General features: G+C 36.7%; 1 protein-coding gene across 1 annotated transcript in view; it reads right to left on the bottom strand.

Annotated features, from left to right (window-relative positions):
• RELN (reelin) overlaps nucleotides 1-26,680 on the bottom strand; it is a 520,858-nt gene that overhangs the window by 436,301 nt on the left and 57,877 nt on the right. Inside the window, 1 exon segment of the mRNA XM_037837769.1 lies at nucleotides 8,781-8,891. Within this exon segment, the coding sequence (XP_037693697.1) occupies nucleotides 8,781-8,891 (111 nt within the window).

The raw sequence follows: 26,680 nt of genomic DNA, 5'->3' as shown, positions 1-26,680 counted from the left end.
AATCAGGGAACAGAGATTCAGAGCAGCCTGGGATTTGGGAGCCGTGCTTGGGTAATTATGACTGGAGCACAGCGTGTGTACATGTGTACGTGGTGGGCATGGGCGTCTGGAAAGGAGTGGGAGGAGGCTGGGCGAGAGGCAGGGCTTAGGAACAGACAGGACCAAAGCAGAGAGGGCCTTTACTCAGTCAAGGTTCTTCTGGTTGTAACAGAAACCAGCTGAAGCTGGCCAAGGCTGAAAAAGGAACTCAAGGAGAAGCTATATAGAGACTTATGGCTTTGCAATTTCCTAAGCGTGACCATGGGCAAGTTACCTACCCTCTCTGTGCCTCAGGTTCCTTATCTACAAATAAGGATAATTATAGTAGGAGTTTTGTTAGGATCAAAAAAGTTAATACCTGTAACACATCTAGCACATAGCAAGTGCTTGATATATATGTTAACTATGACCTGGAAAGCTCTGGTAAATCATGCAGCTCCCTCCCTCTGTCCCTCTCTCCCTGGTTGAGATTCCTCTAGCCACTATGGAGGATGTCTGCCTACAGCTCCTCAATGTTTACTCGTGCCTTGGATCCAGCTCATGAAGAGCTGGACTGGGATTGATGGCTCTCTATTCCAAAGTCCTGTGTGAGTAAATTTGATTGGGCCAGCTTGGTTCGTATATCTCATGGTTTAAACTGAAGCCAAAGGGTCAGGACCCCACAGGAAAACATGGCTACAGTGGCCTATCCCTTTTTATTATTATTATTATTGTTTTTATTGTGAACCTTAACATATATACATAACAGTGATAACTTTCAAAGTAGGATTTCACAAGCAGTTAGAGAGCAAATTTCAAAGAATGTCATGGGACACAATCCCACAACTTCAGCCATTTCCATTATTGTAAAATATAACATACATACAAAAAGGTGTCAACTCTCGATGTACAGCTCAACAAGCAGTTATATAGGTAATTTCAAAAATTGTTATGGGTTACAGTTCCACAGTCTCAGTCCCTTCCCTGTTATGCATTACAAGGTGTATACAGAAAGGTGAAGACCTTCAAGGCACAATTCAACGAACAGCTACAGAGCAAATTCCAAAGGATGCTAAAGGCTAAAGTTCCACCACTTCATTTACCTCCTTCCAGCTATTCCAACACCCCAGCATCCAAAAATATACATATAATTATATAAAGTTTCAGTATTCATAGACCTTTGTTAAGTCTTACCTTGTCTGTTGCTACCCCTTCTTCTCACTTAATCTCTTTCTCCTTCTTCAGGGGTGTCTAGGCAGTGAGCACCCTAACTTGTTCATATTAAAGGGGATGTTGACAGTATGGGGAAGGGAGCTACAGCTGATTGTTGATCTTAAAGAGGCTGTTGCCTGTGGGTTTTAGGACTTGTCTGGCATAGGAACACTCTGGTGGATTTAAGTTTCTGAGAGAGAAAACTCAGTGAGTGAATCTTTTGGAAAATCTCAAGTAGGGACCTAAGTATTTGGGGATTGCTTTCGGTAAAGGCATGGCATAGTGTGGCCATTTGGGATGTGTAGATGGAGCTTGCATAAGAGAAACCTCCAGGATAGCCTGTCAACTGTATTTGGGATCTCTCAGCCACTGTGACCTCAGCTTGTTACCTTTCTTTTTCCCCCCTTTGGGTCAAGTAGACATTTTAAATCCCTCACTGCCAGGGCCAGGCTCATTCCTGGGAATCATGTCCCACGGCACCAGGGAGATTCATTCCCCTGGGAATCATGTCCCTCATGGGGGTGGGAGGGGGAGGTTAATGAATTTATTTGCCGAGTAGGGCTTAAAGAGAGAACACCTATCCCTTCTGAATGGCAGGAAGGGAGGGCAGGGAAGAAATTCATCCTGATTTCCAAGTTTAACCATTTTCATTGTGAACCATAGAACAGGCTAAGCAATGTGGGTCTTCAGAGGTTTCAGAGACAAGGATAAATATTTAAGGAATTTTGGTGATTCTATTGCTTGGCATCCTCCTTAAACTTTTCTCTTTTTTTCCTTTAATTTGCACAGCCCTAACTCCTTTTAATAATCTGGGAACTTCCCAATGTCTATCAGCAGATGAATGGATAAACAAAATGTGTATACATACACAATGGAATACTATTCAGCCATAAATAGGAATGAAATACAAATACATGCTGCAACATGGATGACTCCTGAGAGCCATACGCTAAATGAATGAAGACACAAAAGGGCATAATTGTATGATTCCATTTATATGACATATCCAGAATAGGCATATTTATAGAGAAAGAAAGAAGATTAATGGTTGCTAGGACTTGAGGGAAGAAATAAATGGAGAGTGACTGTCAGTGGTATCTATTTGGGGTGATGAAAATGTTCTGGAATTAGATAGTGGTGATACCTCAACAACTTTGTGAAAATAATGAAAATCACTGAACTGTACACTTTAAAATGGTAAATTTTATGGTATGTGAATTATATCTTTTAAAAAAAGAATCTAAGAACTGGACTTGATGTCAGAACACCTGGGTTTATCTCATGTAATAGCCACTACTTGCCGCCACCTAAGCCTTATTTCCTTACCTCCTTCTGAGCCAGTCTCTACTGAAGGTCCATTTTGGCTTCAAGTTCTATAGATAAGAACTAGGTGCATCCCACCCAGCATTAGAATCAATCTCCCTCCTTTCAAACCTTCTGCCTCTCATTCCTTTTCTCGTATCAAAGAAAGAATTCTCATTTCTTTGTGTGTTTTAGAATAATACCTAACTATTATTGAGCATGTAATATATGCTAGGCATGTGAACAGATAATCTAATTTATCCACCCAACAACTTTGTGAGCTGGGCACTGTTATTACCATCCTCATTTCACAAATGTAGACATTGAGGCTCAGGGAAGTTAAGTATGTGGCCCAAGTTAGCAAGTACCAGGAACAAGCATGGAAGCCAAGATGCCTAATTGCAGAGGACAGGTAAAGAAGCCTCACACCAAGCTGCCTTTCGCTACTAACTTCTCTACCTTTACCCAAACCTCATTCCTTCTATTGCCCCTGAATATTTGCTTCAGAAATTTGTTGCTTAATTGAACAGATTTATACTCATCATGCTCACTATTGTACTAAGATATTCTTTTCAAATTGGTTATTTAGGAGTTGGGAAATATCCCTGTATACTTCGTCCTATGTTGCATACAAAATAGGTAATACTGCTTTTTAATGAAGGTAATGCTAGCACACCCAAATGGAATGAATAAAGAGCAAACAAATTAACACCCTGTAAATAGGAAAAATTAATGACAATTTCATCTCTTGTCAGCTGCAGTCCTTGTACCATTGATTAGAGTAATTTGTCTGATTAACCTAGCCTTCTCTTGTTAATTATAGATCATTTACCATACCCAGTAAAAGGTATGCCTTTAGATTCCCCAAGTATATTTAAATTGAATTTATTTTGGCATTTCTTTGTAAAGAGACAGACAAAATAAATCTAATGAGATCATTCTGAGTGAAGTATTAGCTTAGTTTCGGCTAATAAATAAACACTACTGCCATGAAGGGCCCAATTTAATGATGTTGTGGGTGACTGCCTCCTCTTTACAGATATTAAGTGCTGAGTACGTGGCACGTATTCAGAACACATAGTCACACAGTCAGGGCATGTAAGATTGAACTGTTAACTACTGCCCTAACAGGGTAAGGTGTGTTTGCGTGTGTTTGTGTGTGTGTTTCTGTGTGTATGTGTGAAATAATTAGCAAAGTTGTAAAAAGTTCTGCTTAGTCTTAATGTACAGGATAACCAAAAGTTAAATTAAAAAAAATAATAATAAAAACTTGCATCCTAGCAATGAGAAACATTAACATATAATCTAAATCTACTGAAGTACACATTTTACTAATGTCCAATATAAGACTCACTGAAATTTGAAGTCTTTCTTAAAACATTTAAATAATTTGTTTTGTAAATATACTCCTATTCACTAACTTCACTGTCAAATCATATAGCAAAAAATCAGATCATTAGGTTCAAGAATTTTAATACTATTTTAAAGATAATGTTGAAAATACTAACTAAATTTTTATGTTATACACTTAATCTCTGTTAAAAATAAGGCAAAATTACTGATGTTTAAGAGAAAACACTAAAAAGAAAAAATCCTGGTTCTGTCCATTACATTTCCACCAAAACCCAGATTTTATCAAACCTTGTCATTTTAAGAGTTTTGCAGCTTGGCAAATTATTGGATCTAGCTTGTGTAATTATTACAGAAAAAAAAAATAAATGAAACACATAGAAAATTACAAAAGTGTAAGTGAAAAACTGCTAAAAGTCTGGTCTATTAATTGAGAAAAATTATCTAGGAATTGCATAGTATAAAAGTTTAATTTATGCAAGGACCAACAATTAGAAATGTGGCTGCCATTCAGATCCGCAAACCAGATTCTCAGGTTTTAAAAAGAAAATACTAAAAATTGAGTAAAATCTTAGCTTTTAGAGCCAGAATACTAAATTTTGAGTAAAATGCATTTCAGCCCCAGGAAAAAGAACAATTTTGTTCGAAAGGATATTCAAATAGCCCTTCACTGAATGACCACAATGAGCCTTGAAGATTTACATGATTGAGCTAAAATTCAAAGCCAAAGACTAGAGGGAAGCATTTTTTTGTGACATGTATAAAGAAATATCCATAATTAAATATCACATGTCCCTAGGGCAGTGTTTTCTTATATTGACAAGCAAAATGAGGTATTTCAAATCATACATTGCTGGCTTATCGTCATCTTTTGTATAGCTATTGTTTTAATGTATTTTGGGCTATTAGGCATTTGTCTATTTTTGGTCAGTGAGGCAAGCATTTTTAAAGAATTCTGGTTTTGAATAAAAGGCTGTAGTTATGTTGACAGAATTACATTTATAAAACAGTATCTTAACAATAATTATGGCCTTATTTTGGAGGCTCATATAGATATTTTCTATTCAAGAAAGAGTAGTCATAGCTTTAGTGTAATTAGTAAAATTAAAATTAACTCTAAGCAAAGAAGATTTTCAGAAATAGAAGTGCTATAGTGATATAGATTCAACTATATGTTTTACTTTGCCTTATTTGTTACAGCTAGTTGAATATATCACACACTAATCCTACAATATGTTGGGGGAATGCCCAATTAACCATGTTTGCTTAACACTCCTTTGAAAAGTCAAACCCTAATAATAGATTATATGTTCAATAACTCTTTTGTTCTAAATCAAAAAACACCACATTATTTCAGCCTGATCCTACTAAAATTACTAAACTACCAAAAAAGCAGCAACTCATTAATTTTGCTGTCTACAAGTTTCCTCCACTTTCCCACCTGTACCCTAACCAAATTAAATCTGTTTGTTTTGTTCTTAAACTACAAAGAATACATTAAACTTAAATCAAGTATCAAAAATTAATGTGGTTTTGTTTCCAAAACAGACCATTTTATCTTAACAAGACATTTTAACTCCTACCTTTTAATCAAAAACATTATTTATCAAGATAATTCTATTAACAATATTCAGGCATACCGTTAAATTTTTTTGCAGTTATTAACCACTATTACATAAGTATAAGTGAAATTGTTTGATACTACTGGAACTTAAAAAAAGATCTCTATCTCTATATCCATCCATATAAAAATCATGTCCTATAAAAATGCCAGGTATCTTAGCAGGAGATCTGAGCATTTTGCTATAGATGTCAGACTACCACTGATGGGCTCTGCCCGTGTTCAGAAACCTATTTAAATCATCAAACCAATGATACAGGGTTGATAGAGTTGAGAAGGCTAAGTCCAATTTAAGCTAAGCAAAATATACTCTAATTCAAGTGAAAATGGCCTTTTTGCAGCTTTCAGAGCTACCACAGAAAATGTCTTGAAGCCTGAGTGTCTTAAATAATTTCCTACAATTTGAGTCCTCATTTTTTTGTTTGATTTTCTAGCCAAAATCCGAGCTAAATGTGATACAGGCATTTTGTATGTTCATTCAGAGTGAATGATCTTTAGTGATTTTCCTCATTTAAAGTCCCCAAATTTAAAAATAATAATTCATTAAGCCAGGTCCTCTCAAAGTATCTTGCACTACAAGTCCCAGATTAATTCCACTTGAGAACTGATTTTTGCCCCTCCCCTGCCCCCACAGGAAGTATGTTAAAAAGTCTTGGACTGAGGAAAGTGGCTGCTTCAGTTACCAAGATTTATAATTTTGGAATAGCTAATTTTATTGAGTGTTTTCTGTGTACTACATGCTTTACATAAATTACCTCATTTACTCCACACAGCTACCCAACATCTTTTTGAGGCAGGTATGTTATCATCACCATTGCAACAATGAGGAAATTAAACTGAGAGAAGGTAAGCAACTTGGCTGAGGTACACAACTAAAAAGGGGTGGGGATGGGATCTGCGAGAAGGACTGCACGGCTCCCTGGCCTGAACAAACCCTCCACAGACAGCTCCCTCCTGTTGCCAAAGCCAGCCTGTACCAGGACTCTTCATGTGCCCATCATATCAGAATTTTTAGTTACAGGACAATCTTCCTGCACCCACTCCTGGCCCCTAGAGTCTATTCTCCATTCTGAACCCAGAGTGATCTCTAAAATGAGAGGCAGGTGGGGTCACTCCCTGGACTGAAATCCTTAATGGCTTCCTCTTCCCTTAGGGTAAAGAGCACAGATTTAGGAGATCCTGAGTAGTCTGCCCCAGGTCTCCTAGCCAGCCTTATCACTTTCGCTTGACTTCAGGTCCAGATACCCCAAGGTTTCCTTTCAGTTCCTAGAACACAGTGAGCCTCTACCACTTGAGGTTCTATACATGCTGTTCCCTTCTACTGGCAGGTTGTGCCCACCTTCCACAGAGCCTGTGCTAATGACGCCTACTCAAACTTCAGATCTCAGCTCAAAAGCAAGCTTTCATGGCTGCACCCCATCCCATCTCACACATAATCTCTCTGTTATACCCTTCCCCAAAATTCAGTAATTTATCTGTCTGCCCCTAGCAACGTTTGCTATTACATATTTAAAATGTTATTTAATTAATGTCTGTCTCTCCCACCAGACTAGTGATTCTCAACTGTTACCAAGCATCAAAATCATCTGGAGTGCTTGTTTAAAAAAAATTACTGGGTTCCACCCCCAGTGATTCCGAGTCATTAAGTTTGGAACAAGGCTTGAAACTCTGCAGTTACAAGCTCCCAGATGATACTGATAATGCTTGACTGGGGACTGGTGCCGAGCAGTGGCTCTCAACCTGGTTTGGACATTAGAATTACCTGACCAGGTTTAAAAATTACCAATGCCCAAGCCCACCCCCAGAGATTTTAATTTAATTGGGCTAGGGTGGCTCCAAGGACATCTTGTCCCAAATATTGCACTTTTTTTTAGTATTTATTTATTTAGTATTTATTTAATAATACTGCATGCTAAAAAATTATTTGTTTATCTAAAATTCATATTTAAGTGGCTGTCATATTTTCATTTTCTAAATCTGGCAACCCTACTAATGAGTCATATATTTATGTTATGTTACATATATGTACATATATTTATGTACACAGGTTATATACATGACTTTAATCTGACCTTTCATTTCTGCAGAGAATAAAAAAGTTAGAGTTCAAAATAAGTGAAATTTTTAGAGTCAAGAGGAGTTTTTTGCCCCTGCAAGGATTAGACCTTAGAATCAGCCACCAACAGATTGTAAAATCTTATCTGGGATATTTTGAAAATAGGGCAAATTCTGAACAGTAAAATAGTTTAACATGATGTCTAAATGACTTCCAGGTTCCTCTAAGTTCTGAGGCTATAGACCTCATCTTGAGCAAGCAGAGTGACAAGTGACAATGCAGCATCACCATTAGTCCTCGTCTGGGCCTTGCTACTGCTGGAACTCAACACAGAGAAGATGCCTTTTCATGTATCAAAAATAGGCAAAAAGTATTTATTTAATAAATATCACAGTAAAAATAAAAGATTGAACAGAGAGCCGCCTTTTATAATGCAATTCCATCTTCCACACATCTGTGGAGGAAGTCCTGTGCAATTTTCCGGCATTAGAGTAAGATCAGTGATTTCAGGTCTTACATCAACTGATATTTTAAATTTGCATTTCTAATACTGTGAAGGGTCAACTTAATCTCAGCTTGGCATGTTTATAGCATTATGAGTAAACCAGAGATTTGAGATTTTCAAATTGAGAATCCTTTGGAATTAGTGACCATCACATAGCCTTCTGTCTCTGCACATAAGTGACCTGCCAGGACTCTGATTTAAGGTCAAAGACCTTATATAAATGTTTTAAACATTAAATAGCAATCTTTTAAGAATACTCAGATAAGCCAAATCATTTTAATAAATGGTGTTATCTTCCACTTTATATAATGCTTAACTGGCAAAATTAAAATGACACTTTTTACCTAATACAGGATTTTAAGAACTGTTTATAAGAACAGGCTACCTAATGATTGCACAGGCATCAGAATGAATTCCAGCAGCCTAAGTGACAGAACATGGAAATGTACATGAACCTCACACGGCCAAGTGTAACAGCAGCAGTGGAAGGAGAATGGGGTAGGGAGACCGTCATGCCAAGTTCATGGTTGGCTGTGCATTTAAACAACTTATTTGAACACACCTGACTTCAAAGAAACACTCAAAAATCACTTTATATTATTTTCTTGGAAATAATAAATGTATAATACTTTTAAAATATTTTTTTTCTAAAATATAAGACCTAAAACTGTATAAAAAATCCACAATTACTGGTTTCTTATGTCAGGATAACTTACCAAATCCAAAAGCATTGGAACCTCCAATGCTCTGTGAAGCCTGAGCACTTGTAGATGTGTATAGTCCTGTCACCAGCAAGCCATCAAAGAAGGTGCTTGTTGAAATTGTCACTGAAACAGGAAAAAAAGAAACCTTAATTAATACACTCAGAATAATGAGTTACATCTCTGAAGTGTTAGACATTGTCAAAACAATCTTTACTCATTACTATCATTTTTATTCTATCCTTGGTTAGTATTTTCGTTACTTTAGAAATTACAGAGGAGCTAAAAGAAGCTTAGAACTTCAATGTCTATAATTGTTGGTCCTAAATATAGTACATGAGCTCAACCTTTCTGCATGCATTTACACATTTCCTGTATATGTGAAAACTCATCTGAAAATAATGCAGTATTGAATAGTTGGTTTCCCCACCTCCATCACCCCTGAAACCAGTGAAAGAAATTGCTGGAGTTTTTTTGTTTTTTTTGTTTTTTTTAAGTATTCCATACTGTGGGAAATAATCTTACATCCATTGAAAGAAGAAGAGTAAGATGCACTGTATTTTTTATTTTTAGTTTACATTTCACATGTAAGTTCCCTGAAGGTTTCAACAAAAGCAAGACTAATTTGCATGAAAAGAGTGTGCCCTTTTCCTCTTGTGAAAAGACAGGAAGACAACTGCATGCTTTAAGTTTTAGGGCAAAATCAGCAAAAGGAGTACAAACGGTTTAATAACCAAAAACAATCATGATGTTCCTGAGAAGAAATTCGTCAAATTAAATGCATCTGTTTGATACCAGGAATGGCATCTTAAAATTTCACCTTACTCACCACCCCAAAAATTGATCATAATTTCCTCCATGACAATATTTTCTCTTGAACTGGCTTTAAGGATATAAGATCAAGATGATGCCACTTGATGTAGGATCTATATTTTCTGTAGCACACTAAATAATTTAACTTGTAAGGTTAGTTTACTCAAACACCATAATTACATGGAACTTAGAATAGGAAGTGAGATCTGATAGGTTTGTACAGGTAAGTGTGAAACCCCAATACATCTCAAAGTAATTCTGGCAAGGAATAAAAATGTATTCGCAGTTCCCCTGAGGAACTGAGAAAAATGAGGAAATATTAAACTTCCCCACCTGAGGAATTACTGATATTTTCACAAGCATTGAAGACAACCAATTTAATAGGCTGAACCCTCGATCTTGTGGCTTTGCCCTTATGAAACTTGCTACTGCAAAGGAGAGGCTAAACCTGCTTATAATTGCGCCCAAGAGTCACCCCCAGAGAACCTCTTTTGTTGCTCAGATGTGGCCTCTCTCTCTCTAAGCCCACTCAGCAGGTAAACTTACTGCCCTCCCTACTACATGGGACATGACTCCCAGGGGTGTAAATCTCCCTGGCAATGCAGGACATGACTCCCGGGGATGAGCCTGGACCCAGCATCATGGGATTAAGGAAGCCTTCTTGACCAAAAGGGGGAAGAGAAACAAAACAAAATAAAGTTTCAGTGGCTGAGAGATTTCAAATGGAGTCAAGAGGTCATTCTGAAGGGTATTCTTATGTCTATATAGACATCCCTTTGTAATTTTTAGTGTATTGGAATAGCTAGAAGGAAATATGTGAAACTGTTGAACTGCAACCCAGTAACCTTGATTCTTGAAGATGACTGTATAACTATGTATCTTACACAGTGTGACTGTGTGATTGCGAAAACCTTGTGGCTCACACTCTGTCTATCCAGTGTATGGACAGATGAGTAGAAAAATGGGGACAAAAATTAATTGAAAAATAGGGTGGGGTGGCAGGGTGGGATGTTTCAGGTGTTCTTTTTTACTTTTATTTTTATTCTTATTTTTATTTTTTGGGAGTAATGAAAATATTCAAAAATTGATTGTGGTGATGAAGCACAACTATACAATGGTACTGTGAACAACTGATTGTACACTGTGGATGACTGTACGGTATGTGAATATATGACAGTAAAACTGAATTTAAAAAAATAAAATAAGAAAAAAAAGAGAATGTCCAACTAGGAAAAAAAAAAGATGATGCCACTTGTAAGGAAAAGGTTGGGGAAGATAACAAATTACTTTGGTAGTGCACAATAAGAGGCTGTCATCATGCTTGGTGGCAATAAGGAGAATGGCCAGAGATACATTGACTTTGATGAGAATGTTTAAATTAAACTACAGGAAATCCAGTGAATGGAGCTAAAGGGTCTAAAACATTTGAATTATAAAGCATTAAACAAGACATGTATATCAATAGAATAGCATGGCATCATTCTACTCCAAAATGGCATTGGATGTTGGAGTACGCTACCTTCACATCCTTTAATAAGAAAGGATGTGCTAATATATTTTGGTGCTGGCATGTAAACCACCTGTAAACCAACCAGCTGAGCACTGGGCTAAGTGGTTTATATATATTATCTCATTTAATTGTCAAATCATCTCTATAAAGGGAGTATTGTTATTATTCCAGCCATACAAATGAGCAATCTGTGGCACACGCAGTGACTAGGAACCTTGGCCAGGACCATGTTTTTATCAAGTGGGGGGCCTGGATTTGAATTCAGGCAGGTGGACTCCAGAGCCCATGCATGGAGCAACTACACTCCAGGGTAAGATTCTTTAAGTTTATGACCTGTAATAGCCTATGTACAGGTTATAAACATCTCAGGACAATAGTGTATAACATTTCAATACTTAAAAACTTTACATGTTCCTTAAACATCCATTTAATAATTTTTATTTCAGGTTTGGGGGACGGGTTTGATTCCAGTCCCCCACTTCTGAACACATGAAAATAATTCCATCCCAATCATATTAAAACTTTTTTTCCAATATTTTTCTATTTTTCTCTCCTTTTCTTCTTACCTCTTCCCTAAATAAGACAATTAATATGAAAACACTCAGCATGGTTCCTGACCCTCATGGTGCCATAGGCAAACCCTTGCTCCATGGCCCCTTTCCCAAATTACTCATATGCATGAGGAGAACTGAAGAAAAGGAAAGTGAAAACCTCAGAAGTCATCATCACTGCTCTCAGAGAAAAGGAGGCGAAAGGCTGCCGGGCTCTGACTTCAGATCATGTCCAGAATCTGTGCATATACCACCTGTTCTGAGATACCACCAACTCTCCAGTGGATTACTGCTTGAGATATCAATCTGGTCTCCCTGGTTCTGTTCTTACTTTCCTACAGTATATTCTCAGGATAAGAATCCAAAGAATTATTTTAAAACATACATCAATTCATGTCACTCCTCTGCTTCCAACTTTCCAACGGCTCCTCCTTTTGCTCACAAAGTCTTGGCAGTGGCCTACAATGACATGCAGGATCTGCCTCCATTACTTCTCTGTTCTAGCCTCCTGCTCTCCTCCTGCCTCACTCCACTCCAGGCATACTGGCGTCCTTGCTATTGCATTAGACATGACCTCTGCCTTGTACTCTCCTCCACATACCTGAAGGGCCAAGACCGTCACCTGCTTCAGGTCTTAGCTCAAATGTCACTTTCTCTGTGAGGTCTGCCTTGACCACATTATTTAAAATTGCAGTCTTCCCCCTGCCCTGCAATCCCGACATTCCCAAGTCCCCTTACCAGGCTGTACTCCCCCCAAACCCTTTTTTTTAATCACCTTCTAACATATTATACCAATAACATGCATTTATTTCTTTCTACTATATTAAATATGTTTATTTGCAGTCTCATTCTGCAGAATGTAAGCTCAATTAGGGTAGACATCTTGAGTGTTTGTTCAGTGAGATGCATCAAGTGTCCAGAATCATTCCTGACACTTCTAGGTATTCAGTATAAACGCTTATTGAATTATTAATGAATAACCCATTCATACAAAAGTGGTATGAAGTTGTCTTATCTTCAGCTTGTTTCCAGAGGAGAAGTATTGTTATGAATCCTGGACTTTTATATGTCAGATGAATCCCACTTGGAAAAGCCAACATGGAAAGGAAATAAGAGAGAAAAGTAGGCTGTTTTAGTATTTAAAACATTTTCCAGAGTGCAAAACGGATGAATGCAGGAAAAAAGGTGACTAAGAGAAAAGCCAAAAACATTTGTGGAAAAGGCAGACAGACTTAAGTATATATAAATTCTCACATGCTGTATGTTTACATGAACCATCTAAAGAAAAAGCTTCCTTGTTTGACCCTAATTGAGTATAATCCATTTCTCTGCTTGCTAGAATTGGGCATTGAAGGTATTTTTAGAGAAAAATACTGATACTGCATTTGGATAAAAGCAAAAACAAAAACTGATGTTTTGCATTGGATAGATGCTACTCTCTTACCACTGTGGAACAAGCGTTCTTTTTCCTTCTTTAAACAGACGTAATGCATAATACATATGTGAACTGGTAATTGGTCTCTCTTTAAGAAAGAGGAAAAACTGACCAGACTCTTAGGGGATTTAAGACATATCTTTCTGATCACCAGGCTCCCTTTTACTCAAGCGGATAATGGGTCCAATTTTTGTGTTTAAAAAACATCTGACACAGCATGGATTCTCTGATAGTGTGTGGGAGATTTCAGAATGTCTCCAGCTCATGTTTTAATTGACTAGAACACTAGTGAACACATGAGTATCTAAGCTAGCACGCTGAAAACTTTAGCCCAAGGCACTTCGACCCTGAAAGCATGCAAACACTGTTCCGTTCTTTCCCTTTCACTCACATGCTTCCACTTATTTCTACTTGCAGAACCTGGTTTGTTAACTTAAAAAAATTTAATTAATAGGAAAAAAACACAAATAATTGTCTAGGTATTCAGACCGCTCTGGTTACCTGTGCTCAGCAGTGGTAGAGTTACCCACAGTAACTCCATGTCATCAGCCCCTACAGGTTTCATTTTTCATTTGGGGCCTCTCCCCTCACCTTGTTCTCTATTATCTTCTTGATCTCTTTCTGCCAAGCTTCATCCGACCCCCACTGGCACAAACTCTTCCTCTTCCTATGTGCACTGACTTGTCTTGCTTTCCTCTAGTTCTCTGGGACTCACCCTTCCTGTGGGCAATATTTTAGCTTCTCTAGTCTTAATTCATCACTTATATCCAAAAACTGCTGCTAGCCAGGCAATTGTTATAATCTTCTTGAAAGTAGAAAGGTGATTTATGATAAATTAGAGGAAAAGTTTATTATATACAGTACTAATATGGTTCATGATAGAAAAAAGTGAAGCTCACATTTCTGAATGTAAAATTATTTTAATAAGTATATGAACTGGAAAGAAAATTTACAACTTATATAATATTTGGCCCATTTATGAAGCTGATTAAAAACAAAGATATCCTTTGTTACTTTAAATAGACAAACAATACATGAATTATAGGAATATATGCATGTGTGTAATTAGCTATAGATACACTCATTTGCAGAATGTAAAATACACAGTTATAATTCCCACTACAGATATCCTTTTATAAGTTTCTTACACTCTGGTTAAGAATTTTATGGTCCTAAACTACATAATTTTAAATGTTCCAAAAATAATGTCATTTTAAAATTTTTCTTTAAAAATACTTACATATTAAACAACCTTGGCATAAGTAAAAGTTATATTTAGAAGGTATAAATTTAGGTACATTATTATAGGAAAAATTGCACAAAATGTTTATATGTGAACTACCTTTAAGATAAACAACTGTTAGAACTTCATGTGCTAATTGATATCTAACTAAGCCCACTTAATAAGCGAATCCTTCATGTCTTTTCCAAGATTATCAGCCAAACACTCTAACTAAGGTTAAGATGGGGAACAGATAATATTTACCAAAGGTCAATTCACTTTAAAAGAAGTTTATTATAGGGGATCTAAGATGGCGGCATAAAGAGAAGTGGAAGCTAGTTAGTCCCCCTGGAATAACTACTGAAAAAACAGGAACAATGAGTAAATTATCCGTAATAACTGCAGGGGGACAAACGTGACTGTCCATTTATCATACACCAACCTGAATTGGGAGGAATGCCCAAGATCACAGCATAAAATCTGTAAGTAAAAACTGCGGATCCAAGCTAGGAGACCCCTCCCTCCACAGCCTGAGCTGCAAAGCCTTGTGGTACTAGAGAGAAGCTCTCTCCCAGCAAGCGATATAGCTCAGCTGAACTCCAACAGGGGTTTTAATTAGTGAGTGTGAACTGCTCACTAGAAGCTATGAATCCCCAACAAGCAGACAGAGGCTTTGGGTGATGACTGACCTTGGAGAGCCAGAGGGTCACCGCAGTCTAGCCCTGAAGGGGACTTTCTGTCCCTGTTTCGGCTCAGTGGAGAAAGCCTCAGCCATCTTCGGTTCCCAGTGCTCTGACCCAGACAAGGGTAGAGATGGCACAGGCAGAGAGAGACCACTGAAATGCTAATGACTTCCCCCTAGGAGGGGTCTATCTTCTCTAAGAGGAAAGGGGTGGGGCCCAGCTCTACTACCTGCCTTCCATTCAGAACCAGACCACAGAGCCTGGAGGAAAACAGCCACAGGCCACACCTCCTTACACCAGTCTGGAATTACAGGGTTATAGGCGCCACCTGCTGGGCAGAAAAGCACAGTGACCTGAGGCCTCACAGGGTGTACCAATTTCCTAAGACACACCCTCAGGGAAACCGGATACTGAATAGTTCTTCCTTCTGGGAACTGAGCCCATTCTGGTCTGGTAAAACATGATTGGAGTAACCAAGGAAACCATGCCTAGACAACAGAAAACTATAACCTACACTAAGAAAAATGAAGTTATTGCCCAGTCAAAGGAACAAAATTACACATCAACTGAGATACAGGAATTGAAACAACTAATAATAAGTCAATTCAAAAAGTTTAGGGAAGATATGGTGAAAGAGCTGAACCATATAATGAAAACACTGGGTGTACATAAGGTAGAAATTGAAAGTTCGAAAAACCAACTGGCAGAATCTATGGAAATGAAAGGCACAACACAAGAGATGAAAGACACAACAGAAACATACAATAGTAGATCAAAAGAGGCAGAAGAAAACACTCAGGAACTGGAGAACAAGGCACCTGAAAGCCTACACACAAAAGAACAGATAGAGAAAAGAATGGAAAATACGAGCAATGTATCTGGGAACTTAAGGACAAAATGAAAAGCAAGAATGTAAGTGTCTTTGGTGTCCCAGAAGAAGAAGAGAAGGTAGAAGGGACAGAAGCAAAAACAGAGGAAATAATCAATGAAAATTTCCCATATCTTATAAAAGACATAAAAGTACAGATCCAAGAAGCACAGCATACCCCAAACAGAATAGATCTGAATAGGCCTATGCCAAGACACTTAATAATCAGATCATCAAACATCAAAGATAAAGAGAGAATCCTGAAAGCAGCAAGAGAAAAGCAATCTATCACATACAAAAGAAGCTTGATAAGACTATGTGTGGATTTCGCAATAGAAACCATAGAGGCAAGAAGGAAGTGGGGTGATATATTTAAGATACTGAAAGAGAAAAACCACCAACCAAGAATCCTATATCCGGCAAAACTATCCTTCAGATATGAGGGAGAGCTTAAAATATTCTCTGACAAACAGACAATGACAGAGTTTTGAACAAGATACCCGCTCTCCAGGAAACACTAAAGGAAGCACTGCATACAGAAAAGAAAAGACAGGAGTGAGAGGTTTGGAAAACAATTTTGGGAGATAGTAGCACAGCAATGTGTGTACACTGAACAAAGATGACTGTGAATATGGTTGAAAGAGGAAGGCTGGGACCATCTGGGACACCAGAACAAAAGACGAACGATAAAGACTGGGACTGGGTAACTCAGAGAAACCTAGGGTGCTCAACGATTGTAAAAAAAGGTACAAATATGTTTTTACAAGAGGTAGAAAAAATGAATGTCAACATTGCAAGGTGTTAAAATAGGGTAGGACTGGGGGGAAAATACAATCAATACAAACTAGAGACTATAATTAACAGAAACACTGTATTATGCTTCCTTTAATATAACAAAGGCAATATACCAAAGCTAAATGCATATGGGGGGGGGCATATGGGAAGGGTATGGGACTCCTGGCATTGGTGATGTCTGACTCTTGATTCTACTTTAGATTAATGCTATCTTTCCATTTGCTGCTTTCTAGCTATCAAGTTTTGCTTTTTTGTTTGTTTTTCTCTTTCTCTTTTCTTTTTCTTTTGTCTCTCTGCCTTCTTTGACTCTTCCTCCATCTCTGTGGAAAAAATGGAGATGTCCTTATATAGATAGTGGCGATGGTGCTGAATACATAAATACATGATGATACAGGAAACCAACAATTGTTTACTTAGGATGGAATGTATGGTGTGTGAACAAAACCATCTTAAAAGAAATGGGTTGATGAAGAAAACTTGAGGGCACTATACTGAGTGAAATAAGACAGACACATAAAGGCAAATATTGCAGGGTCTCACCAATATGAACTAATTATAATATATAAACTCATAGACATGAAATGTAAGTTACCAGGATATAGAATGAGGCTAAAGAATGGGGAGCAGTTGCTTATTATGAAGCAGAATGTTCAACTAGGGTGAACTTAAATGTTTGGAAATGGACAGGGATGATGGTAGCATGTTGTGAGAATAACTAACAGTGCTGAAAGGTGTGTGAAGGTGGTAGAAAGGGTAAGCTCAGAGTCACGCATCTCACCAGAAGAAAAGTTGGAGGTTAAAAGATGGGAATGTATAAAACAGTGAATCTTGTGGTGGACAATGTCCTGGATTAACTATACAAATACTGGAAATCTCTCTCACGAACTAGAACAAATATATGACACTGTAACTAGAAGTTAATAATAGAGAGGCATATAAGGAAAAAATATATACCTATTGCAAACTATGTACTACAGTTATTAGTATTTTAACATTCTTTCAACAACAGTAACAAATGTACTATACCAAAACTATGAATCAATAATGGAGGGGGGCATGATTAGGGGTAAGGGAAGATCTGAGTTTCCTTTTTTTTGTCTTTCTTTCTTTTCTGGAGTAATGGAAAATGTTCTAAAAATTGAAAAAAAAAATTAATTGTGTTGATGGATGCACAGCTGTATGATGGTACCATGGGCAAATGATTGTATACTTTGGATCTTTGGATAGTTGTATGGTATGTGAACAATCCCAATATATATATATATATATATAAAGAAGTTTATTATAAAATATAAACAATTATTAAGTGTAGGTGGTTGGGTATACAAATGTTTGCCTTACTAGTCTTTCTACATTCATTTTAGAAATTTTTCATATTAAAAAGTTGGGGGGGTGGTACATTTAATATAAATGCACTTAGGATGAGCAAACTAACCCAAACATTAAAATGCACTAGAAGTTATATAATAACATTAAGACTTTGAAAACTAAGCAACATGTATATACTGTGTACCTACTATGAGCTAAGCACTGTGTTAGTACTGTAATTTAGGTTTTATTAACTAAAATGTCAAAAAAAAAAAAGATACTTAGAACTAGTTCCTGTTTGGCAAAAATGTTTACGAACTCTGACATCCTATCAATTCTAGTTATGTTGTATCAATTAAAATATATCACCACCATGCAACAGGACCCACTACTTATCCATTTCAGATACCAAAGATTTATGCAAAATCAAATTATTTGATGACTTTAAATAGGTAAAAATTCAATCTGCCATATGATCTACTTCTATTCATGGTTTTCGAAATTTTGATGAAAAAATTTGTGAAATTCTTCTCCAGGGAATTTTTTTTTTCTTCCTTAGAGTCAATTTTCATATTTTTCATAGTTTTGCATTAAAATGTTGTCAGTTGACACCCAGGGAAGTGAATCTCCCTGGCAACGTGGAATATGACTCCCGGGGAGGAATGTAGACCCGGCATCGTGGGATGGAGAACATCTTCTTGACCAAAAGGGGGATGTGAAAGGAAATGAAATAAGCTTCAGTGGCAGAGAGATTCCAAAACGAGCCGAGAGATCACTCTGGTGGGCACTCTTACGCACACTTTAGACAACCTTTTTTAGGTTCTAAAGAATTGGGGTAGCTGGTGGTGGAAACCTGAAACTATTAAACTACAACCCAGAACCCATGAATCTCGAAGACAGTTGTATAAAAATGTAGCTTATGAGGGGTGACAGTGGGATTGGGAATGCCATAAGGACCAAACTCCACTTTGTCTAGTTTATGGATCGATGTGTAGAAAAGTAGGGGAAGCAAACAAACAGACAAAGGTACCTAGTGTTCTTTTTTACTTCAATTGCTCTTTTTCACTCTAATTATTAATCTTGTTATTTTTGTGTGTGTGCTAATGAAGGTGTCAGGGATTGATTTAGGTGATGAATGTACAACTATGTAATGGTACTGTAAACAATCGAAAGTACAATTTGTTTTGTATGACTGCGTGGTATGTGAATATATCTCAATAAAATGATGATTAAAAAAAAAAAAAAATGTTGTCAGTTGAACTAGCTCTTTCAATTACAGAGCAAAAAAGCAATATAAATATTATCAGTTGCAAACAGAATTGTGAACTTACCAGCATATTTTAGGGGGGAAATAAAGCATGTGTCTTATTAGATGACATTATTCCCTTGTTCGGCAAACATCTCTGCTTCCAACTGCCCATAGATTAAAAGTCCTAAGTGGTGTTCACACACCTTCAGGTTGTGACCACAACCCAACTCTCCAATCAAATTTTTCCCCTTAAAGCTGAAAACTCCCTTTGATCCAGTGAAGCCAGAACATGTTCTGTCCTTCCCCACCTCCTTGACTTTGCTGAGAGGGCACCCTCACCCTGAATGACTTCCCCCTGTTTCCTTCCGCTAAAATCCTATCCATTCCTCAGCAGCAGGCTCAAATGCCATCTCCTTCAAGAAGTCTTTTCTGAACTTCCGGGCAGAAAGTCGCCTCTCCCTGCGTAGTGACCTCTCAGAAACCACAGTGCACTCATCACACTGTGCTTCGCTCAAAGGGGGACTTGGTTAAATTTGTTAAATTCAACCATACAGAAACATTTGTTTTAAAAAAATAAATTAAGTATAACTGAGAACACAGTGTAGCCAACGTAACTGAAGTGGTGAAATCTAACTTTTCTTCAACAGAAAAAAAAAGGACCATTGTTATTCACAGAGATAGAGAGAAATTAGAGTTTCTCCTGAAAGGGACACAAAGTGAAAAATAATGCAGTATTTTGTTACACTATTCAAAAATCAGAAACATCTGAGAAAATTTTGGTTGAATTTCACATTTAAACATAAGTGTTTCTTTTGCATATATGTACTTCATGTGTGAATAAATATACATGCACATTTTACTTGCATACAGAATTAATCTGATAATTTTGTCACTAAGATATCTTATACCATTATCCTCACTCTGAAGTTACTCTGCCATTTCCTCAATTAAAAATAAGGGAGGATCAAAAGGCAGGGGGGGTTGCACATATCTCTTCCACATGTGTGCGAAACTGGCAAAGAGCTTAGCATCGGGAGTCTATAAATATGGATTGCTGGGTTGTGACAGCAGAAAGCAAACATGATGTAGCGACACAATTCAATTCTTATCAGTGGCTCAAAGAGGAGTACCTCTGTCTTGAAATGACTAATTATAGAGACAGTTATTATCTATTACAGCTTCTATTATACGTTCCCAACAAGACACTAATACCATTCTCGCAAAAAATCACTGTAAGATTAAAGTCTGGAAGAAAATAAATTTAGACATTTAATGCTGTTTGCATTTCATTCTAAAGCTTCTGGCCTATAAATGCTCTATGGTCCATTAAATTTTGATCACTTCAAGCATATTCCATTACTGCTTTACACAAAATATCTTTAATATGTGAAGAAAAGAAGCATATAATATTTGAAACAGTTTCAATCTTTTTTTTTCAAAATGGCAAACATCAGAGGACAGCAAATTACAAAAATGTTGAAATTAGCATTTAAGTATTAGTAATGATGCACTGATTGTAAAGTTCCCTTTTCTTAATTTTATATATTTTAAAGATGAAAAACACCAGCAGAATCTAATATTGTCAATATTTTAAAACACTGCCACATTTTGCTTTATGAACAGAAGCTCATTTGCCTTTTGAATACAGAACAGATTAAATAGCCTGAAGAACAAACATACTACTCTGAAAATGAAATAAACTGAGTTTATTTGCTGCAAAATTTCATCAACACGGTATGCTCAGTCACTTTAGTTAAAATGCCATTGGCTCTGGGTGCCAAATACAAAACATCTAAAAATCCATTATAATTTATATTCAAAAACCTCTGTAAGAACATGACCCAGAATGACTTCTCATTGCATTTATTAATTCCATTATGACATGGTTTCATGCAGTTTTCAAATATTAAGTCAGGCATTTCAATAATAACATTCCCCAACAAGAGCAAAGAAAAAAGGAAAAAAAAAAAACAAAAACAAAATCCCAGTAAATATGTAAAAGAAATGACTGAAGGTCCAAAATCACTGAGGGAGGACATGAATCTAGTACTGAACTGGACACGGGGATCTTAAATAAGTAGACCATGAACAAGTGCACATTAGTCAGGTAAGGGGTAGAGAGAGATCACACAGGCCATATCTAGTTATACAACAACTAATAGAAAGGGGTATGATCAGGAAAGATGGGTGCCCACCTAGCATAGCCTCCTGTCAATCTCTAGAAAAGCATTGCTCCATGTGCCTCACTCGCTTTTCCTGTTCACGTCTCTATTAGGTGGCAGACCTGGACTACTCTAAGAGCTCTTTACCCTCAGAGTTAACTGACCTTCCACCACCACCACCATCACCATCCTCATTCTCATCCTCTTTCTCATCTTCATAACTAAATAGTGTCTGAGCACCATGTGCCAGGAACTGATTTAAGTCTTCTATATATATTAACTTACTGAATCCTTTCAAGGTCCTTATGAGGAAAGCACTATTATTAAACCCTTCTGTGGGGACCCAGGGCCCAGGCTCCCCCTCCTGAATGGGGAATGAGGTCCCACAGCATGCAGCAGGTGGTGTGACCGGGACAGAAGTGGAAGGTCATCAGACCTCCTCCAGGAAGAAAGTATGTACAGATGGTATTGTAAACAAAGCATGGAAACTCCCCTCCCCGATCACTGTGGATAACAAACATCCACACCACTGTCGCAAGACTCTGCTGAAACTCTGCTCTCATGTCCTGTGAAATGTCTTTGTCCTAAATTCCTATTAGCTGTCCTTTGCATGCCCCACCCTTGTGGAGCGCTAATTCCATTTTCCTCGGATGGCTGCCACCGAGGACCTCCTGTTCTTAAGTTCTATTAAACCCATGTCTCACTCTGTGCTTGGCGTGTTCTTTGGTCTTAGGGCTGCTCGACCCAAGCCTTTCAAGAGCTGGGTTGGAACATCTTGTTACCCATGAGAAAGTGGAAATAAAAGGTGGCTAAGTAATGTACCTCAACTGGCATGTAAAAGGGGGCACTAAGAAATGGAAACCATGGTCCACACCCTGGCTGGACTATGTTAAAAACAGCAGCTTCCATCTCCTGAAAGTCCTGAGAGGGTGGCAGGGCTTGATCTTCTCTTGGAGGGCTGCGGTACAGTGGAAGGCCCCATCGAGCTCCAGATACATGGGTGTAGCCTCCTGGGATTATGCCCAGGAGGCCACTCTGTAAATCGCACTTAACCTGTCTGCTGCACCAAACATTATCACAGTCCTGTATTATGGCTATTATTATTCTTTTTCACTTACACAGATCCTTTTTGCTCCTTGGGGGACAAACAAAGCAGAGGTAATGGCCTTCAGAGAGGACTTAGTGCACTGTGATGGACGACCAAACTGAAGATTAAAAATAATAAGGTCAAAGAGCTTTGGGTCAGTCCATTTCTAAGAGCAGGGGGAGAATGCCCCAACAAACACCCTGCCTCCTGAAAGAAGGAAAGGAAAAACTAAATAGATCCACGCATTGTAACAAGTACAGGAGACTCCATTATATGCAAAATTTAATGATGCATTAAAACATTGCTGGGGTCTGGAAAATGCTCTTTTCTAGCTGGAAAAGGATCCAATATCTCTGTGGGACCCTATCCTGACATATTTATTACAGATCAGAGATTCAGATGAAACACACGTAATCTCTAAGTCTTATCTACTGGCACCAACAGCAATAAAAGAAGATCCACTGAGATTTTTCCCTCCTTTAAATTCTTCTTCAGAGATAAAACGGGTGCAGTCAAATGTGTTTGTAAATTTATTATTTTAAATTTAAGCCCTTTTAAAGTAACTTTAAATGGCAGTGTTCAGTGAATCTAAAGTAAATCTTTCTGTTTCTCCATTCCTCCACATTGACTTTCTCTGTTATTTTTTGCTCCAGGAAACACACACACACATACACACACTCAGAATTTCTAAAAACATTAACCTTTGGGGTAAAAGCTCACATATCTTACTCTGGTAAAATCTCTTCTGTAGACCTGGAAACCTATGTCAGAACAAAGCACTTGAAATAAGGTCCTGAACAATATTTCTGAAACCTCCTTAAGATTGTTCAATCTGTCCTAAACACAAATTCTTTAATTAGTGAACTTGAATATAAAGAAGAAAAATATAATTTTATAATGCGCTACTTTATTTCTAGTCCCAACTGCAGGTAAACAGTAATTATTATCATTCATTTTTTCACTTTCACAATTTAATTCTCAATTTAAAAAAAAAAAGTCTACAGATAACAATAAAGTTTTTAGAACCAAAAATCTAATTTTTTTCTTTATAAATTATAACTCATAGTTTTCATGTTATTATAATTCAGAGAACTGTGGCAAAAGTACTGGTATTTGTGATTTAGGTCTGACCTTATTTTTCATGTGACTTTTATATGAGTGTGGATGATACTCATACATGAAAATTTCATATTGTTGGCTCTGCACTTGATAAATTATTAAAGTGATGTGAATAGGAATGTAGTGTTTAGGTTTTCAGCAATTTTTATCCTTTTGTTCTTTCCTTTTTAAAGGGAAGAGTACCTTATCTATAACACATCATAACTTTTTAAAATTTAAGCCAAGATTAGCCTTTAAAGAAAGCATTTTAGGAGATTTATTACCCTCCAACCTTTTAAAAGAAACTCTGTCCTTCAAGGCATGGGTAAGCTTTTCCAGGCTAAGAAAAATAAGCCTAGCAATTCTCACAAGCAATATACAGGTAAAGATGTTACAATAAAAGCACAGATGCCTAGAGAATAAACACAAGCATGATTTTTTTTTTCCCAATACAATCAGGTATTTAAAGCTTGAGACAATCAAAAAGACTCGTAATTGTTTGGTTTCTATGACACTTTTTTTTTTTTAATATGAACAGCTCCCCATCCCCAAACATGTTTTTAACTGAGATAAAAGAAAATCTGAATTCATATAACAAATCACAGTGTAACTCCTAAGTACCCCCAAGATGTTCAAAACATGAATGCACGCTTTTGTCTCTAGTTCAACACATAAAAAAAATACCATTATAAATTTTCAAAGTATTTCCATATTTGCAACAACTGTATCCTTGTTCAAGAACATGCCAAGGTGACCCTGCCAGTACATATATCTCTATATTTAGGATTATAAATCAACTCTATTAGTTTGTAAAATGACTAAATCAACATTAAGAATTGAAAGAACTCCTAATAAACATAAACTGAATGTAGCTGTAAAAATATTAAAATGTTATAGGGTTTTTTTTTTGGAGTAATGAAAATATTCTAAAATTGATTATGGTGATGAACGCACAACTATGTGATGATACCGTGACCCACTGATTGTATACTTTGGATGGATTGTATGGTGTGTGAATACATCTCAATAAAACTGCAAAAAAAATTTTTTTTTAAAAAACGGTTTTCCATAGTGTTTTCATTTGATACTTTCAAATGTTCATTTCCATACACTTTAATTATAAACAACTCTCCTAAAATCAAAGAACTCATTTAAATAATTCTGAATACATTATCCATATGGTATAAACATTATTAAATTAACCATAAAGCTCTTTGACAAATTTATATAAGCAAATAAAAAACTTTTCATTTATATTTTGGTCAGTCCTAGTGTTTGTGTATGTATGTGTGTGTAGCTGTGCTTAACTCACTCATTCATTAAACAAATATTTATAATGTGCCACTATTTGATACTGGGGGTATATAGTGAGCCATCTGTGTATTTACAAAAAGCACATTTGAATAATTGCTCCTGTCCATTTTCAGCAGTCTCTCTATTCCATCATTCAAAATCCAATTCATAAAATCCAAAATTGCTAATGCTAACACTGAAATTCACAGAGTAATGTTAACTAAATGATGTGACAGAGAAATTTTCAGGTACTAGCATAGCTAGTTGCTCTTCTAATAAACTACAATTAAATGTTCCTCTAAATTTTGTAAATTAAAATAATCACTAAATAAGAATATAGCTTAAACGGCATTCACATTGATAGATGGCATCTGATAATTATTTGGTAAATTACACAAGAAAGAATAAATGTACAACTGATCTGTATAGCATTAAGCTGTAATTACATATAATATTCTTCTATGTGGAAAATAGAAAATGTCACTTCATATTTTACAACATCATACTTAACATAAGTCTTAAGTTTTTCAATACAACCATAAGATAATTTTTCCAAGGATAAGGATAAAGAAAAAGTTCAGGTGTGAATAATTAACAGGAAATGTCTTGAGGCCTAGAGGAATAGGAAAAAGTTAGGTAGTTAGTTATCTAAAGATCATTTGGAAAAAAAAAGGAGTTTGCAAAGGACTAAATATGCTTTAAGGTGTTGGTATTCCTTATTTTCTGCTACAGGACTTCTAAACTAATCTTAATCTAGCCTCAGCACACACTTGCTTTCGATTAGTTGATTCAGTTTTTTGAGAAAATTGATTTAAATTCTTAAGTTGAGGACTTGGGAAAGAAAACTAAGTTGGATTAAAGGCAGACATATAGATACACTTGTATAATACAACTTTCACATTTTGCTTGCAAGTATTTGTATACAGAAATGCTTATTTAAGATACAGTTCTAAGCAGAATTTAAAATATAAGTTAAATATCTATTCAACATAGGTGGGCTCATTCTACAACTACTAATTTGTATATATAAAATTATTACTTTTCAGTCAAATAGAAGTATTTGGTAGACCAATTAGCCAAACTAAATTCTTCCAAAGATCATATCACTTTTATAAATAAAACTTCCAATCACCTGAGAAACTTGTTAAAATTCAAATTCCTATTTCACCCAGGGATTCTGATCCTGTGAGACTGGGATAATGCCCAGGAATCAGCATTTTTACAAGAATCTATCCAGGTAATTTTGTGTAGGTAGTCCTGGGATAGACTATGAAAAGTCTATGTGCTATGAAAAGCTCCAGATTTACACCTCATGGGAAATAGAATTTCCACAGGACTAAATTTTATAATTGAACTGAATTGAGACTAAATTAAGAATTCCACTACAGTAAAAAGCCACTTTGCCTTTTGTTACACCGCAGTTTCCTCCTAGTGCAAATGTTTAACAAGATGAGGCTGTAATGGGACACCTGTTCGTCTGTTCGTAAGAGACTTCACATGCGCCAGCAAATTTTCTCTGATTGACGAGGACAAAAACAAATCCAGAATGAGGATGAGCAGCCAAGTTTGCAAGTGGATTTGGGGTGAGCACTAAAGAGCAATGTCAGAGCCCTGTGATGACATTCTTGGCAAACGGAGACCACCATATGTCCTGACTGAATTACCAACAAAAAGAAGAAGCTAAATATTTCCTAATTTTGGCAGGTGTAACTTTAATGTTAAACATGCTTTGAATTCACTACCAAACAATAAATAAATAAAGACGGAGGTAAGGGGATGAAGTTACTTAACATTGTTATGGAGAAACCTTGCTGGATGCCAGGCTGTGCCCGTTTCCTTCT

This window comes from Choloepus didactylus, chromosome 5 (assembly GCF_015220235.1).
Source record: "Choloepus didactylus isolate mChoDid1 chromosome 5, mChoDid1.pri, whole genome shotgun sequence".
NCBI lineage: Eukaryota > Metazoa > Chordata > Mammalia > Pilosa > Megalonychidae > Choloepus > Choloepus didactylus.
Note: the sequence above shows the minus strand (reverse complement) of the source record. Positions and strands in the feature narration are given on the sequence as shown.